We start from the raw sequence: 13,498 nt of genomic DNA on the forward strand, positions 1-13,498 counted from the left end.
AGGGAGGGCACCTGCAAGGGAACGTTGGGACCATCCCCTGGGAATGTCCACATACATCTTTTCCACCTTGTCCCGACTTTGCTTGGAGCAACCTTGGAGCTGCTGCCCCCATCCCCTGCAAGCAGCCCCTGTCACTGTGTACGGCACCATCGGGGAAGACGTTCTTCCTCGCCAGAATTCCTTGTTTTTAATTAAAACATCCATAAAAAAAATCACACTGGCGCCTGTGAGCGGCTCTGGCAATGCTCCAGCCCAATCCATGGGAATCCCTGAATGGATGGGAAGATAATAGAGCTGATTTCTCTCCCAAGGCTTTCCCAGCTCTCCGGGGCTCCAAATGATGATGATTTCCTCTGTTGTATAGAAAATATTGATATAATGTGCCTTTTCCCTCCATCCTGTCCTGGCCTTCCACCAGGAGTTGGGAACCTGGTGTTGGACAACTCAGGGCTGGGAGGTATAACAGGAACTTGCACATTTTTCTTCCCACTTGTCTCCATCCTTCCCAGTGCTTCCCTCCCTGTAGCAGCAAAGGATTAAAAACCGTGGGCAAATTCAGAATTCCAGAAGCTGAAAGCAGCTGCTGCTGGGCACCTTTCCCATTTCGGGCGCTCCCTGCCAAGTGAGCAACTTTGTTGGGCTGGATTTGCTCTTTTTTAGCCCAGGCAGCTCCTCCTGCGGGGAAGGAAGGAAAAGGCACCAGGAAAAAATCACACTCAGCCCCATTCCCTTCTGCTGGGCAAAATGTGCTGGGTGTGTGGGTGCTGGGGAGAGGAAGGATGCAAGGAGACCCTGGGTCTGGCAAAGGGATTTTTATTTTTGGCTTTTTCAGTGCCTGGATCACATGGAGATGCTGGGATGGAGATGCCTGGAGCATCCCAGGATCTCTCCGTTGCATTTAGAAGAAACCAAAGAGGCCACGTCAAGAGCAGCACTGCTCTGGGACCTCGCTCTGCAAATCCGAAAGGTCTTTCCACCATGGCATCTAAAATATATATATTTTTTTTCATGCAACTTTTCAGCTTCCTGCCAGAGCTCCAGGATATGATGCCTCATTTTTCTGGGATTCCCCCATCCCCAGATCCGGGACCAAGGCTGGGACCCGCTGTGGCTTCAGCTGGGGTCAGAGGGGAGGAGGTAGCCGCTTTCCCAGTGGAAAAGAGCAGGAGGTTTTGAGGTCTGAAGGGATCTCTGGCCACCAAGCTGGGGATGCCAAGGCTTGACCTGTCTGCATCGATCGTGCTGATTAATAGCAGCAATTAAATAAGTATCGAATGCGTAAGTCAAGCGATTTAATAACCAGCAGCCTTGAGCGGGTGTTTTTCCATGGGGGATTCCAACAGCTCCATTAGCTTGGCAGGGATGGGTGCCCAAGGGACAGGGTGCCAGCGCAGAGGTGGGTGCTGGACCCAAGGGTGTCTGGATGAGGGAGAAGACGTTAGCGGAGGCAGCAGCTCCCAGAGTCTCATTTATCTTCCCTGCAGCTTCACAGGGATCTTCCTCTCGCCCTCCTCCTCCTCCCTCCTCACCAGCCTGGAAAACCAGAGACAGAGGAGATGGGTATTTCTCTCTTCTCTTCCCCAATCCTGTCTTTTTATTTATGTAATTATTTACCTATTTGTTGCCGAAGGCCCTTTTAGTGCAGAAATCCTGCAGGTTCCAGCTCGCACATCCCCGGGGGCCACCAGGCTCCCGATGTGCTCCAAAATAAAGAATAAACTATGGAGAGCCTCCGTGCGGCTGCTTAATGTTTGCACCAGCTCTGTTTTCAGGGCTCGCTGCAGGGCGCCTAAATATAGATAGAGATATATATTTTCTAAACACAAAGTGCCAGCACCCCTGTTCAAAGCCAGATGCCCGTTTAGCAGGTTGCATGGCTGAGCGCTGAACACAAGTATTTAAAGGCAATATGAAATGACCGATGCCTAAAGGAACTCTTTCCTAATATGAGCTTTTATTGACTGGGGGTTAGACTGGAAATATATATTTTTTCTGCCTTTTTATTGAAATTTATTTTATTTATTGCATCTTTTCCCGCTGTGCCACCTGGGCATCACCATGAAAGATGGCAAGAGGGACTATATATATACATATATATACACACACACACACACACATATATATATATATATATATATATTCTTTCCTTGCTGTATCCAGGCTATCATAGAACGGCTTTTTTTTCTCTCTCTCCCTGTGCTTCTACCTTCCTCCGTATCCTGGCGCAGGCTGGATCCTTGGAGGCCTTGGATGACTCACCGCCTCCGAATCGGAAGGGCATCAGCACATGATTCCCCCCCTTCCGAGGCCCCTGGGCGCTGCAGCTCCCTTTGCCTGGAGTTTTTACCTTCGGAGCAGCATTTCCACCCTGAGGACAAGATGGGTTTGCCTGCAGACCTGGAAGCTGACAAGCCAAGGGCCGGCTGGCCTTGGTCCTGGGCGCCGCCCCAACGCCAAGGTGATGGGCACGCATGTCCCTGCTGCAAATGGAGAGCTGCAACAGGAGCCACCCCAGGGCCAAAGCGGCTGCATCTCCGGGAAGCAGGAGCTCTGTCATCCCTCCGGCCCTCGTTTCCTAGCGGTGGAGGCTGAAGTTAACTCGCTAATTGCACTGCGCGCACGAGCGGGCTGCTTTGCAGAGTGCAATTAATTAGCATTTGCTTCCCCCATGATTGCTGACCCTGCCAGATGCAGGAGCAAATTGGCTGCTGCAGGTACCGGGCTCGCTCCGAGGGGCCGGTGGTGGCTCCGGGTGACCATCACGGGCTCCGCACGCCGCGTGCTTGCAGGGGAGCTGCGAGACAGCAAAGCGGCAGCACCCCGAAACCCGTGCCCGTCGGTGAGTCCAGGAGAAGGACGAGGACATTGCATGGAAAGGGAATGTGCAAAGCAAGTGGAAAGAGGTCTCTCCAGCACGGCATCCGATCACTGATGATCCATCAGCCACTCGTCACCGCCGAGCGGGACAGAGCAAATACACACGGGGTCTGATCTTGCACGTGCGCAGGATTTGCTCCCCCAAATATGTGTCCTGTAGCACTCGGCACCTTCTTTTTCCTTTCCCCCTTCCAAATCCTGCATTTCCGCAGCAATCTGCCTAGCGCCAGCAGGGCCAAGAGCCCTGCGGAGGGATGGCGAGCGCCGCACACGAGCAATTTTCCATGGCCACCACCTCCTTCCAGGCCCCACGACGGGAGGACAGGCCTTGCTCCAGCTGTGCTGCTCCCTGGAAAGGTTTTTCCTCCGGCAAGGGGATCTTTGCTTCATTCTTCCCCCTCCACCCGTTTAGCTAAGGCAGAAAAACGAGCTCACTGCCAAGTATTGCAATTCCAAGCAGCCAAGATCAAAGTGCTCCGCCAGCTCCGCAGGCCTCCTTTGGCCCAGAAATATCAGGGCATTGATGTTTCTTTGGAGGAGAAAAAAAAAAAAAGAAAGGAAAAAAGGTCGATTTTGTGCTTTTCCGCACAGCTCATTTGGGGCTGGTCTGAGTCATCGCGCGCAGGCTCGGCCGAGCTCGGCACCCGCGGCTGTGCACCCACCAGCCCTTCAACTCGCAAAGGTTGCCGGCGACAGATTGATTTTTGTCCTGTTTCTTTTTTTCTTTTCAGGGGGAAAAATATTTTAAAAGAGAGGAAAAACAGAGTCCTATCAGTCTGAATCAGTGTTTTTGTTCTGCACGTTGGGGCTGCTCAGCCCCGGGCACCAGCTTGGGAGAGCAGGGTCCAGATGAGGTCTGTTGTCACGGCACATCTTTGCTGTGCAAAGCAGGAAAATGGGGGACAAAATAGCAAAAAAAGGAAGAAAGTAGGAAAAAAAAAAAAAAAAAAAAAAAAGGAGATTGCAGAAGTGGCTTCCCCGAGCTGTGGCAGCACTAATGACGGCGCCGTGTGGAGTTGCAAGCACCGGGCAATCAGCAGAGGCTTCAGATCTGCACCCGGCAGCTGCTTCATGAGAAATCAGTGCCCAAAAAGAGGGGAGAGGGAGAGAAATGAAGCTCCTGTTTGGAGCTGCCTGGATTTGGGGGGATCCTTCAGTCCCAATCAGGCTGCAGGGTTTTCTCCTCCTGCATGTGTTGGATGGGGTTAACTTGAGATTTGCCATCTGACCCTGATGCCAGGCCTTGCATTAGCCCCCGCGTATAAAGCACAAGCTTTTGGGTTATTTGTTTTAATTGCAATCTTAATTGCCATCTCCTGGTGCGTCACAGAGCTACTCGGAGCGCGTCGTCACTCCACCTCCGTCTGGCACGCGGGGTTTTGGGGGCTTCCCAAAAGGAGCAGCGAGCTGGCTCAGCCCAACACAAATTCAGGGAGCCACGTGGCCGCTACAGGAGCCAAATCCCGGGAGCCCAATCCCACGCGCCGGTGGCTCGCTCGGGCCGCGAGCGTGCGCCTCTGCAGCCAATGAATATTGCATGTGGCATCAGCGCGCCGGCGACGCTGGCAGCGCGCGCCCGGCGGTGCCGCCTTGCAAAGCGGGTGCCCCGGGCGCAGCCAGGGCTCCGAGCGCCCGGAGCGGCCGCGAGCCGGCGCTGCTGCAGGGCCCGAGCGCCCTCCTGCTCACACCGGAGCCCGCGGGTGCGCGGGGAGGGGGACACCCTGCCCGTCCCAAGGGACCCGCTGGCCACGGGGACCACGGGGAGGGGGCAAGAGAGGCTACAGTGCGAGGGGATGAGGAATAGGGTTGCCACGGAAACCGCTGAGCTGTCAGCACCTCTGTTGCTTTCGTTTCTATATTTTTTTTTCCCAAGGCCGGGTTTAAAATTGCAGGGGAGAAAAGCAGCGGCGAGTGACTCTGGGTGGCGAGAAGGGGCAGGAGCTGCAGAGCCTGCACCAAGGCTCAGCCCTGGGTCTGAGCGTGCCACGGGGATGCTGCATGTGCTGCATGTGCTGCCCATCTGCATGTGCTGCTTGTGCTGCTCATGCTGCATGTGCTGCCCGTCTGCATGTGCTGCTTCTGGGGTGCAGCCCCAGGGGAGGCAGCCGCTCTTGCGCGCCCACTGGAGACCCATCCCCGCGGCTCGAGCGCTGACGGGGAATCCTAAGTGCAGCGGCCACTTCCAGTGCAGAGCAAGAGGGTGCTTGGGAGCTGATTGCGGGCACAGAAAGTGACTGCCGGGTTTAACCCTTACCCGGTTTGGGAAGGGAGAGGAGTCACGACATCCGTGACATCCACAGCCAAGAGGGAAGGGAAAACCCCAGAGACGTCACTCCGAGGCAGACAATTTGCCCTGCAACAGGATGTGTGGGGTGGGAATTTACCCCACCTTGCAGAGAGCAAGGGGGAAATCTTCCTTTTGGAAAGCTTGGGAGCCCATCCTGACCACTGGAAACAGCTGGACACCAAGGATACCCTTGTGACCCCCCAGCACCACTGATGTCCATGGCTCAGGCACCAAATCCCACATCTCCCTGCAGAACACTGGGGAAAATCTGCCTCGGCCAGGGACACCCTTGGGGATAAGAGAGGGAGGAGTAGATGTTGATGGGAAAAGAGCTGGGAAATTTGCCCTCCAGCTGCAGCCCGCCCTGCCCTCAGCTCTCCCTCTTTTCTTCCAAGCCCTGATGCTGCTCTGGAGCCTGGCAGCTCCGGAGCCTGCCTGGAATTATGGCCTGGGCTGCAATCCCCCTAGTTCCTGTACTGGAATTTCAAGCAAAGCCGTTGTGACAAATCCATCACCTGCTCCCTTCCCACAGGCTCCAGGAGTCACCGGTGCCCAGGGCTGCGTCCCCGTGGAGCCACCGGCCACCTCGGGGTCCTCTGGTCCCACTGCACTGCCAGGATTCATGGATGCGCTGCTGCGAGACATACACTCCCATCCAGGCTCCCATCCCAAATCCAGGTTGTGCCGCACTGGCCACTGTCCCCATCCCCATCTCCAGCCAAAATGTAAAGGGAGCTCCAATGGCTCCATCCTGCTGGGAATTCTGAAATGCAGGGGCTGGTTGGGATGTGGTGCTCCCAAGACATGTCCTCAGGACTCAAACCAGGAGGCTTCAGATCAAGCTGGAGGCCCCAGGGAGCAGCCAGGGGATGTGGGGACTCGGGAAGGGACCCTGGAGCGCTGGCAGCCCCGGCGGCTCTCCCAGGCCAGGTCTCCTTGGAAAGCAGCCACGTCGCAGGGACGTTTCACGCCTTTATTGCTCCAGCTGGAGGGTCACTTCCCACTTTCCTGCCCCGCAATCCCATCCCCTTCCTGGGGACACAGGTCCCTGGAGCCAGATGTCACCACACGGAGGGACAGCAGTGGCATCCCAGCAATGTTCCTGGGAGCACCCTCTCAACTCCCCCACCGGGTGCATTTAGGAGAGGGGCAAGGACGATTTGGGGGCAGGCCTTTCCCATCCCCTCGGAGAGAGAGAGAACAGCCCCTGGTGTGAACATCTCCACTGCCCCCCGGTCATGCCAGCCCCGGTCCCCCTGCGCAGGGACGTGCCCGTCGCTGGGGCCTCTCCCCTCCATCCGCAGCAAAGGCGGCGCCGTCAGCAGAACTGCAAGAGAAGCAAAGAGGGGGGTGACACCTGCACCAACCTGCACCCCGAGGGGCCACCCCCCTGCACCCCATTGCGGTGCAGGGAGAACAGGTTTGGGGACCCCGAGGGACATCCGCGCATCCCTTCCTGCTGCCCCATCCTGACCTTCCAGCGGTTCCCGCACTCGTTGCACAGCACAAAGGTCGTCATGGGCTCGTCGGCGCTCCGCGTCTGCACCTGGGGACAAGGCAGGAGACAGGTCAACAGAGTCCCCACGTTGTCCCTGGACCACAGGGACAGGGAGACCCCCAGCCCGGGTGGTCCTGCGGGGCTCACCTGGTTGTAGGTGCAGTTCTTCTTCTTGCACTTGCCACACTGGAAGAGGTCGGTGACGGTGCCACCTGTCTTGGCCATCTGGTGCTCGCGGATGGCCTCCTGGGTCATGGCATTCCTCAGCTCCTTCAGCTCGTCGCTGGCCATCTCCTGCCACGAGCGGTGGCTGTGGTCAGCGTGGGGACATCATGCCCAAGGCAACTGTCCCAGTTGTGGGTAAGATTCCACCACCCACCGCATTGCATTGGGTCCAAATTTTCCCTCTGGGAATGGATCAGCCCATCCTCGGGTGCTGGTTAGAGACTGCAGTGGCTTGTCCTGGTCCTAGTGCTCTGGGGGAGCAGTACCCAAAGCTTTTGGGTTGATGCCACCTCCTAGGATGCTCCTAATGCCCGAGCAAACACCATCTCCAAGAGTTTCACCAGGAAGCCACAGACCCACCAAGAGTTTTACCAGGAAGCCATGGACACACAAAGCTCCTTGGGTCTGACAGATGGTTATTTTGTGCCATGTAGTGGGACAAACCCATACACCACATGGGCACCACCAAGCCAAGATCCAGCTGGCCTTTGGGTCCCCCCTTGCCAAGTGGATTTTGGGGAGCCAAGCAGGCTCCATCCCTGCTCCCAATCTCCGGATCACCGTGGGCACAGGCTGCTGCCCAGCCCTGGCCCCCTGCGCACCTCGGCCGTCATGCGGGCGATGAGGCCGGGCGCGATGGCCCCGCACAGCACGTTCCTTCGCAGGTTGGGGTTCTTGGGGTCCTTGAGGTTGCTGATGCGGCTCCTCACCCTGTTGCGGTACTTCATGTCCGTGCTCTTCAGCTCCTGGAAGATATGTGCTGCCCGTCAAGGAATCAAGGGCACTATGTGGCGGGGACACCAGCGCCCCAGGCACCAGCTGCCACTTTGCAAGCTCTGTGTGGTTGGCACTGGGGCTAAGGCCCATGTGCACCTCAAAGAGGGTGGCTGTGGTCGCACAAAAGTACATGTCAGGGCTTCCCTCTTTGGGGATTTAAGGCCATGCTCAGCTCGGGATTTGGGAGCTTCTCTTCTCAGCCTGGAGAAGAGAAGGCTGAGAGGGGATCTAATCAGTGTCTATAAGTACCTCAAGGAAGGTGGCGAGGAGGATGGTGCTGGCCTCTTTTCAGTGGTGGCCACCGACAGAACTAGAGGTAATGGCCACAAACTGAAGCACCAGAAGTTCCACAGGAACTTAAAGAAAAATTTCTTGACAGTGAGGGTGCCAGAGCCCTGGAACAGGCTGCCCAGAGAGGTTGTGGAGTCTCCTTCTCTGGAGATCTTCCAAACCCGCTTGGACGCAGTCCTGTGCCACGTGCTCTAGGTGACCCTGTGTGTGCAAGGGGGTTGGACTAGATGACCTCTAGAGGTCCCTTCCAACCTTCAGCATTCTATGATTCTGTGATTCTATGATTTTGGATGCTCTTTCATGTCCCCCTGTAAATCCAGGCTGTGGGACAACGGGGACCGTCGCCACGATGTGAGCTTTGGGAGCAGGGGGCTCCGGCTGCTTCCCGCGAGCGTTGGGGCTTGCAAAACACATGAGCAGCTCCGATGGTGCCGGCTGGGATGTGCTGGGCTGCCCATTGGCACCGGTTCTCCGGGATCCAACCTCCCTCCGCAGGCAACGAGCACCGTCGGGTCTGAGCAGAGCCCATCACCAGCTGCCCCCGGCCCTGCCACCCCTCCAGCTGGGGGGCGGCGGTGACGTCCCTGTCCCCCCGGGCCCCCCGCGTGTCCCAGAGGATATGCTCTTCAATCTCGGACGCCATCTTCTCGCAGTTGACACCAAACTCCTTGTAGTCATCTACAGGGCAAAGAGAGGTGTCAGGATGCCCCGCGCCCGGGCAGGGGGTGGCACCAGCGGCGCCTCCCGCGCGCGGCGCCCGCTCACCGTCCATGCGCAGCGCGGCCGTGAGCATCTCGATGCACTTGTCCCGCACCGAGTCCCCCGTGAGGTAGCAGCGGGACAGGAGGCAGGCGCTGGGTGACGAGGGGCTGGCCGAGCTCCGCAGCGGCTCCGCTCTGCCCTTGCTGCTGTTGGCTCTGCAGGGGGGAGGCCACGGTGCTTACGGGGACGCGGGAGCGACCCCCATCCACGGGTGCATCCTTAGGCCCGTTCCTACCTCTCCTCCTTGGCATCGCTGGAGTTTCTCCGGGCGCCGGCGGGAGCTGGCGAGGGGCTGGAGCCCGTGGAGGCTCTCCTGGGACACACAACAAGGACAATGGCACGGGAGGTGACACACGGCAGCATGGGGACCAGGATGCTCGTGCACGAGCAGGCAGGCACAAGTGCAACGCAGAGCCCCCAGGCAGGAGGATTTGCTCCGCATGGGGCTTTCCCAGTGCCCAGAGCGGGATCAGGGCTTGCAGCCTCCTCCAGCTGCTCCATACAGGTGGCCCATGGTGGCAGCACCCCCAAACTAAGGACCAGAGCCTCCCAGCAGTGGTGCCACCACCACACAGGTACCAGCTGCACCCTCTGCAATGCAATCCGGCCTTCTCCATCCATCAGCTGCCGGGCAGAGGCCTTTGCCAGATAAGGATATTTCGCTTTGCGCCCCTTTCTCACCTCTCCCCTGACGGCCTCTTCTGCGGTGAGGAAGAGGAGGAGACGGCAGCGGAGCCCCTCGCGTCTGCAGAGTCTCTCCTGGAAGGACCCGGGGAGCAGAACCACACGTCAGATGAGCTCCCCGGTGGGTCCAGACCCCGTGTGTGGCACCGGGGGACCCAGCAGCCCCCGGGAAGTCACCCCCAGCACCCACCTCTCCTTCTTGCCGGGTGGAGGGGACGTTTTGGAGGCAGCTGGTGGGGTCCTGCTGCAGGAGCACGAGGATAAGGAGGGATGCAGTGAGCGGGACGAGCCACATCCTCAGGCTCCAAAAGCGCCCACGTCCCTTTGCTGACACCCCAGGGAGCGGCAGGGTGGGCTGGACCCTGCCCATGTCCCAAAGCCACCCCTGCTCCTCCTCCGTCACTGGGCCAGTACCTTTCCGCCTTGGCGTCGGTGCTTTGGCCCTTGGGGCTGGCCAGGTCCAAGCCAGGCTTGCTGGGCTTCCTGGGGGGAGAGCGGTGTCAGAGCAGCGCCTTGGAAACAGCCCTCCCCGCACCGCTGTCCCCACTGTCCCCAAGGCCACCCCAGCGGGGCACCACCTGTGTGTGCACCAGCCCCCACCTCTCCTTGTGCTTCTCCCTGTGCTTCTCAGCTGGGCTCTTGCCATGTTTTGCCACGTGCGAATTCGCCCCTTCGCTGGACCAGCTGGGAAAATCCAGCCCTTTGTCCTTCTCCTTCTTCTCCTTCTCCCCATCCACCTCCTTCTCCTTCCTGGGCGTCGCAGAGGACTCTGGAGGGCAGAAGGGACGTGGATTAAACCAGTGCCAGGCACTCCGGGAGCTGCATCCCAGCGAGAGGAAGGAGGTGAGAGGTGGCAGCACCAACCTTGGAAGCTCAATCCCACCCTGCACCCTTCTCCGCTCTCCACAGCCCCACAGAGAAGTGAGTTGGGGGCCGGTGGAGCAGGACACCCCAGGGCAGGTGTCCTGGGCATCGCTCACCCAGCAGCCGCTTCCAGTTCTTGATGAGGATCTTGGCCGAGGCCACCACCTCCTCGTCCGAGCAGTGCTTCCGCACCGAGTTGACGGCTACCCCAATGCGCGTGGTCTGGAGACACGTGTGGATCATTATTAGGGAGGAGGGAAGTGGCACCGCGGCCTTAGACCCCAGCCCGGGGCCAGGCGCACGAGGGAGGACACGCAGGAGTGATGGCCCTGGCCACTGCAGGGCCACCATCAGCCCACGGTCTCTCACCTGCAGCAGCTGGATGGTCATCGTGTAGCCGGTCAGTGACTTGAGCAGATCCAAGGCCCCTTCCTGGAGCAACGAGAAGCCACGAGAAGCCATTCAGGAGCTCAGGGGAAGCCTTGTGGCTGTGCAGGAGGGAGCCGTGTCCCCCGGCTCTCCTGTCCCCAGTGAAAGCCACCAGCTGGGAGCACATCCTAGGTGGCCTCGTGCCACCCAATGGGGTGACTTGCAGAGCAGGCAGGATGGACAGATGGGGACAGATGTGACCACTGCCAGACGGGCACGTGCCTTAGTTTCCCCTCGGCACCAGCCATGGGATCCTGCAGCTATAAGGGCTGGAAGCCCTTTTGCTGGCCACGTCAGCTGCTCTCCTCTCTTCCTATCTGCTTTGAGACGGGAAAATAAAATAAAACAAACTCCGTAGGGAAACCCGGCTACTGGGAAGGGCCTGAGCAGCTCCAGGCACTCACAGGGGATGGGGGCTCTGCACAGCCCTTGGGCTTGCAATGTCGGTGGCGTTAAATATAGCTGGGCCCAGATCCCGATAGGGTTGTTTTCCTCCCAGGTATTTTTAGCATTGGATGAACACAAGCAAATGCCCAGGTATCATCATTGGGACCATGCTGCCCCAGAGCCACACAGATCTGTCCCCAGCGGGGATGGAGCTTGGAAGCCACCAGCCCCGTGTGGCCGAGGCTTTGGGCAGAGCAACTCCTGGGATGTGGTCACCAAAGCCCCAAGGACAAATCTCCAATGGCAAGAACGAGTTTTTCCTGCTTTCCGGCACGTCCAGGCAGTGTTGAGGAGGGGGGATTCCGGCTCGGAGGCTGTGGGATGGGTTGGCTCTGCCAACAGCCCCAGTGCAGGGGCTCGAGGCTGTGCCCACCTCCCCTGCCCGCGAGCCCGCACTTTGCGGGGGCAAAGGCTGCCTGCGACGGTCAAATATTAACCCCAAGGGCCAGGCCCCGCCGGCCTGTGTGCAACCGGATCCCAGGATGGATCCGCACCCGGCGTGAAGGGGGCAAAGCCAGACGCACGGCTCAGCAGCCCGGCATGGAGATCCTCTCGCCCGAGTGTGCTTGCACACACTTGTGCAAGAGGCACTGCACACGCATGTGCAAGGGACATGGCACACACGCAGAGAAAGCGGCACACGCTCATGCAACGGACATGCTACACGCTTGTGCAAGGGACACGGCACACGCTTGTGCAAGGGGCACTTCACGCGCTCGTGCAAGGAACACGTTCTCGGCTCTGTCCCCGGCCCGGATCAGGTTCGCGCGGCTGGGCCGGGGCCAGGCACCTGTCGCCCCCGGCCGCTCCGTGTCGCCCGGCCCGGAGCAGCGGCCGCAGACAGGAGCAAACCCGGCCCAGGGGCGACCGGGGGGCTTCAGTGCCGCCGGGACGGGGGGCTCTGCAACGCGGGGACCCCCTCGGCCCCTCCTGGGCTGCGAGGCAGCAGCGGGAGGAGGGGCAGAGCAGCCTCCCCTCTTCCTCCCTCCCAACGCCGCGAAGTTCGCGGCTTCTGTCCCTCCCCCTGTTCTGCTCCACGTTGCAAAGTTTTAACGCGTGCACACACACGCACACGCTTGCACACGCGTGCACACGCTTGCACACGCGTGCACACGTATCCCGGCCGCCTTACCGTGCTCTTCCTGGCCACCATCTTATCCAGTTTCTTGGCGATCCGCACCAGCTCCTCGGCCGGCCCCATTCTCGGCGGCCCAACAAGCGCCGCGACTCTGGGGACATGCGGGGCTTGGAGGGGAGGGACGCGGGGCACCCGGCTGCCCCCCGGCTGGAAGGGGCGGCGGCGGCGGGGCGAAAAAGGGGGGAAAAGAAAGGGAAGGGAAGGGAAGCAAGTCGGAGAAAGCAGAAAGGAGGTGGGGCTGCCCCGGCCAGTTATAAACTCCTGCCAGGCGGGCGGAATAGCACGGGGGGAGGGCTAAAAATAGCCGCGAGCGCCGAGCGGGACAAGGATCGCAGGGTGGCGGGGCGCGGGGGGGACGAGGACCGCAGCGCGGCCGGGCCCGGGGGTCCCCAGGCCGCCCGCCCCGAGGGTGCGCGGGGACCGGGCCCAGGGAGCGCGAGGGGTCCCGGGGAACGGGGCGGGAGACCCCCCTCCGCCGCGCCGGGATAAGCAGCCCCGAGGCGAGCAGCTGCGGGCGGAGATAAGGTGCTGGTGGCCAGGGACGACTGCAAGGAGCCCCGGTGCCAGCCCCGGAGCGCCCGGGGTAAAATAAACAGCGCGTTGAGCGCGGGTAGGGGTGCCGCGAGCAGTAAGTGCATTGCGTGCGCGGCCTCCCTGCGAATACAACACATCGCACCCGGGAAGGGGGACGTCTGCTGCACACGGGCACCCCACGCCTACAAAACCTGTGGTTTTATTAGAAATCCGAGAGAGGAAATGTTTGGTTTTCTTTACAAAAAAGGACGGCTTTTTGAAATGAACCGTTTGCCATGTAAAGGGGACGGGCACGGGGATAAATCACAGCGTGGCACAAGGGTCAAGGGCAGGCAGCTGATGGGGGGCAGCAGCCTGGGGGAATATTGGTCCCTAAAAATGCCCAGGGAGGCCCCAAGGGCCTGGGGAGGGGGGTCCGTGCCTTCCCCAGGCCCCACATCTTGCCTGAGCTGGGGGCTGTGATCCAGCATCAGCCCCTGCTCGAGGGACGGGAGCACAGGGGGAGCCTGGGGTGAGCCCCCCTCCCCTCAAATGGGGCCCTGGCTCCAGTGCGTCCATCCCCAAACCCTCACGTGACACTGCGTGAGGAGGGTTGGGTGATTTTTAAGCCACCTCACCTATAATTAATAACCTCCCCTTTCCCATTCCCTCCCCGGGGAAGCCAGGGAGCAAAAGTGATGAAAGG

At 59.7% G+C, this 13,498-nt stretch overlaps 1 protein-coding gene across 1 annotated transcript; it reads right to left on the reverse strand.

Annotated features, from left to right (window-relative positions):
• Positions 1–6,422: 6,422 nt before the first annotated feature.
• TCEA3 (transcription elongation factor A3) lies at positions 6,423–12,528 on the reverse strand. Its single transcript, XM_088527931.1, has 13 exons — positions 12,274–12,528; positions 10,635–10,697; positions 10,382–10,487; positions 10,002–10,170; positions 9,592–9,645; positions 9,399–9,476; positions 8,953–9,030; positions 8,721–8,872; positions 8,572–8,633; positions 7,490–7,639; positions 6,810–6,956; positions 6,639–6,710; positions 6,423–6,491 (listed from the first exon to the last, which is right to left on the reverse strand). Exons 1-13 carry the CDS (start codon positions 12,340–12,342, stop codon positions 6,483–6,485), a joined length of 1,209 nt encoding a protein of 402 aa, XP_088384057.1. The 5' UTR covers positions 12,343–12,528; the 3' UTR covers positions 6,423–6,482.
• Between the last annotated feature and the right edge of the window lie 970 nt (positions 12,529–13,498).

This window comes from Tinamus guttatus, unplaced genomic scaffold (genome assembly GCF_059628265.1).
Source record: "Tinamus guttatus ecotype Peru unplaced genomic scaffold, ASM5962826v1 Tinamus_guttatus_pri_ptg000296l, whole genome shotgun sequence".
Lineage (NCBI taxonomy): Eukaryota > Metazoa > Chordata > Aves > Tinamiformes > Tinamidae > Tinamus > Tinamus guttatus.

Excerpts from the sequence above, each read along its gene's own strand:
- TCEA3 (XM_088527931.1), bottom strand. The coding sequence starts at position 12,342 with ATGGGGCCGGCCGAGGAGCTGGTGCGGATCGCCAAGAAACTGGATAAG. Across the intron at positions 9,477-9,591 it reads CCACCCGGCAAGAAGGAGAG|GAGAGACTCTGCAGACGCGA; the intron begins GTGGGTGCTGGG and ends GGGTCCTTCCAG. Across the intron at positions 6,957-7,489 it reads TCGCCCGCATGACGGCCGAG|GAGATGGCCAGCGACGAGCT; the intron begins GTGCGCAGGGGG and ends CGCTCGTGGCAG.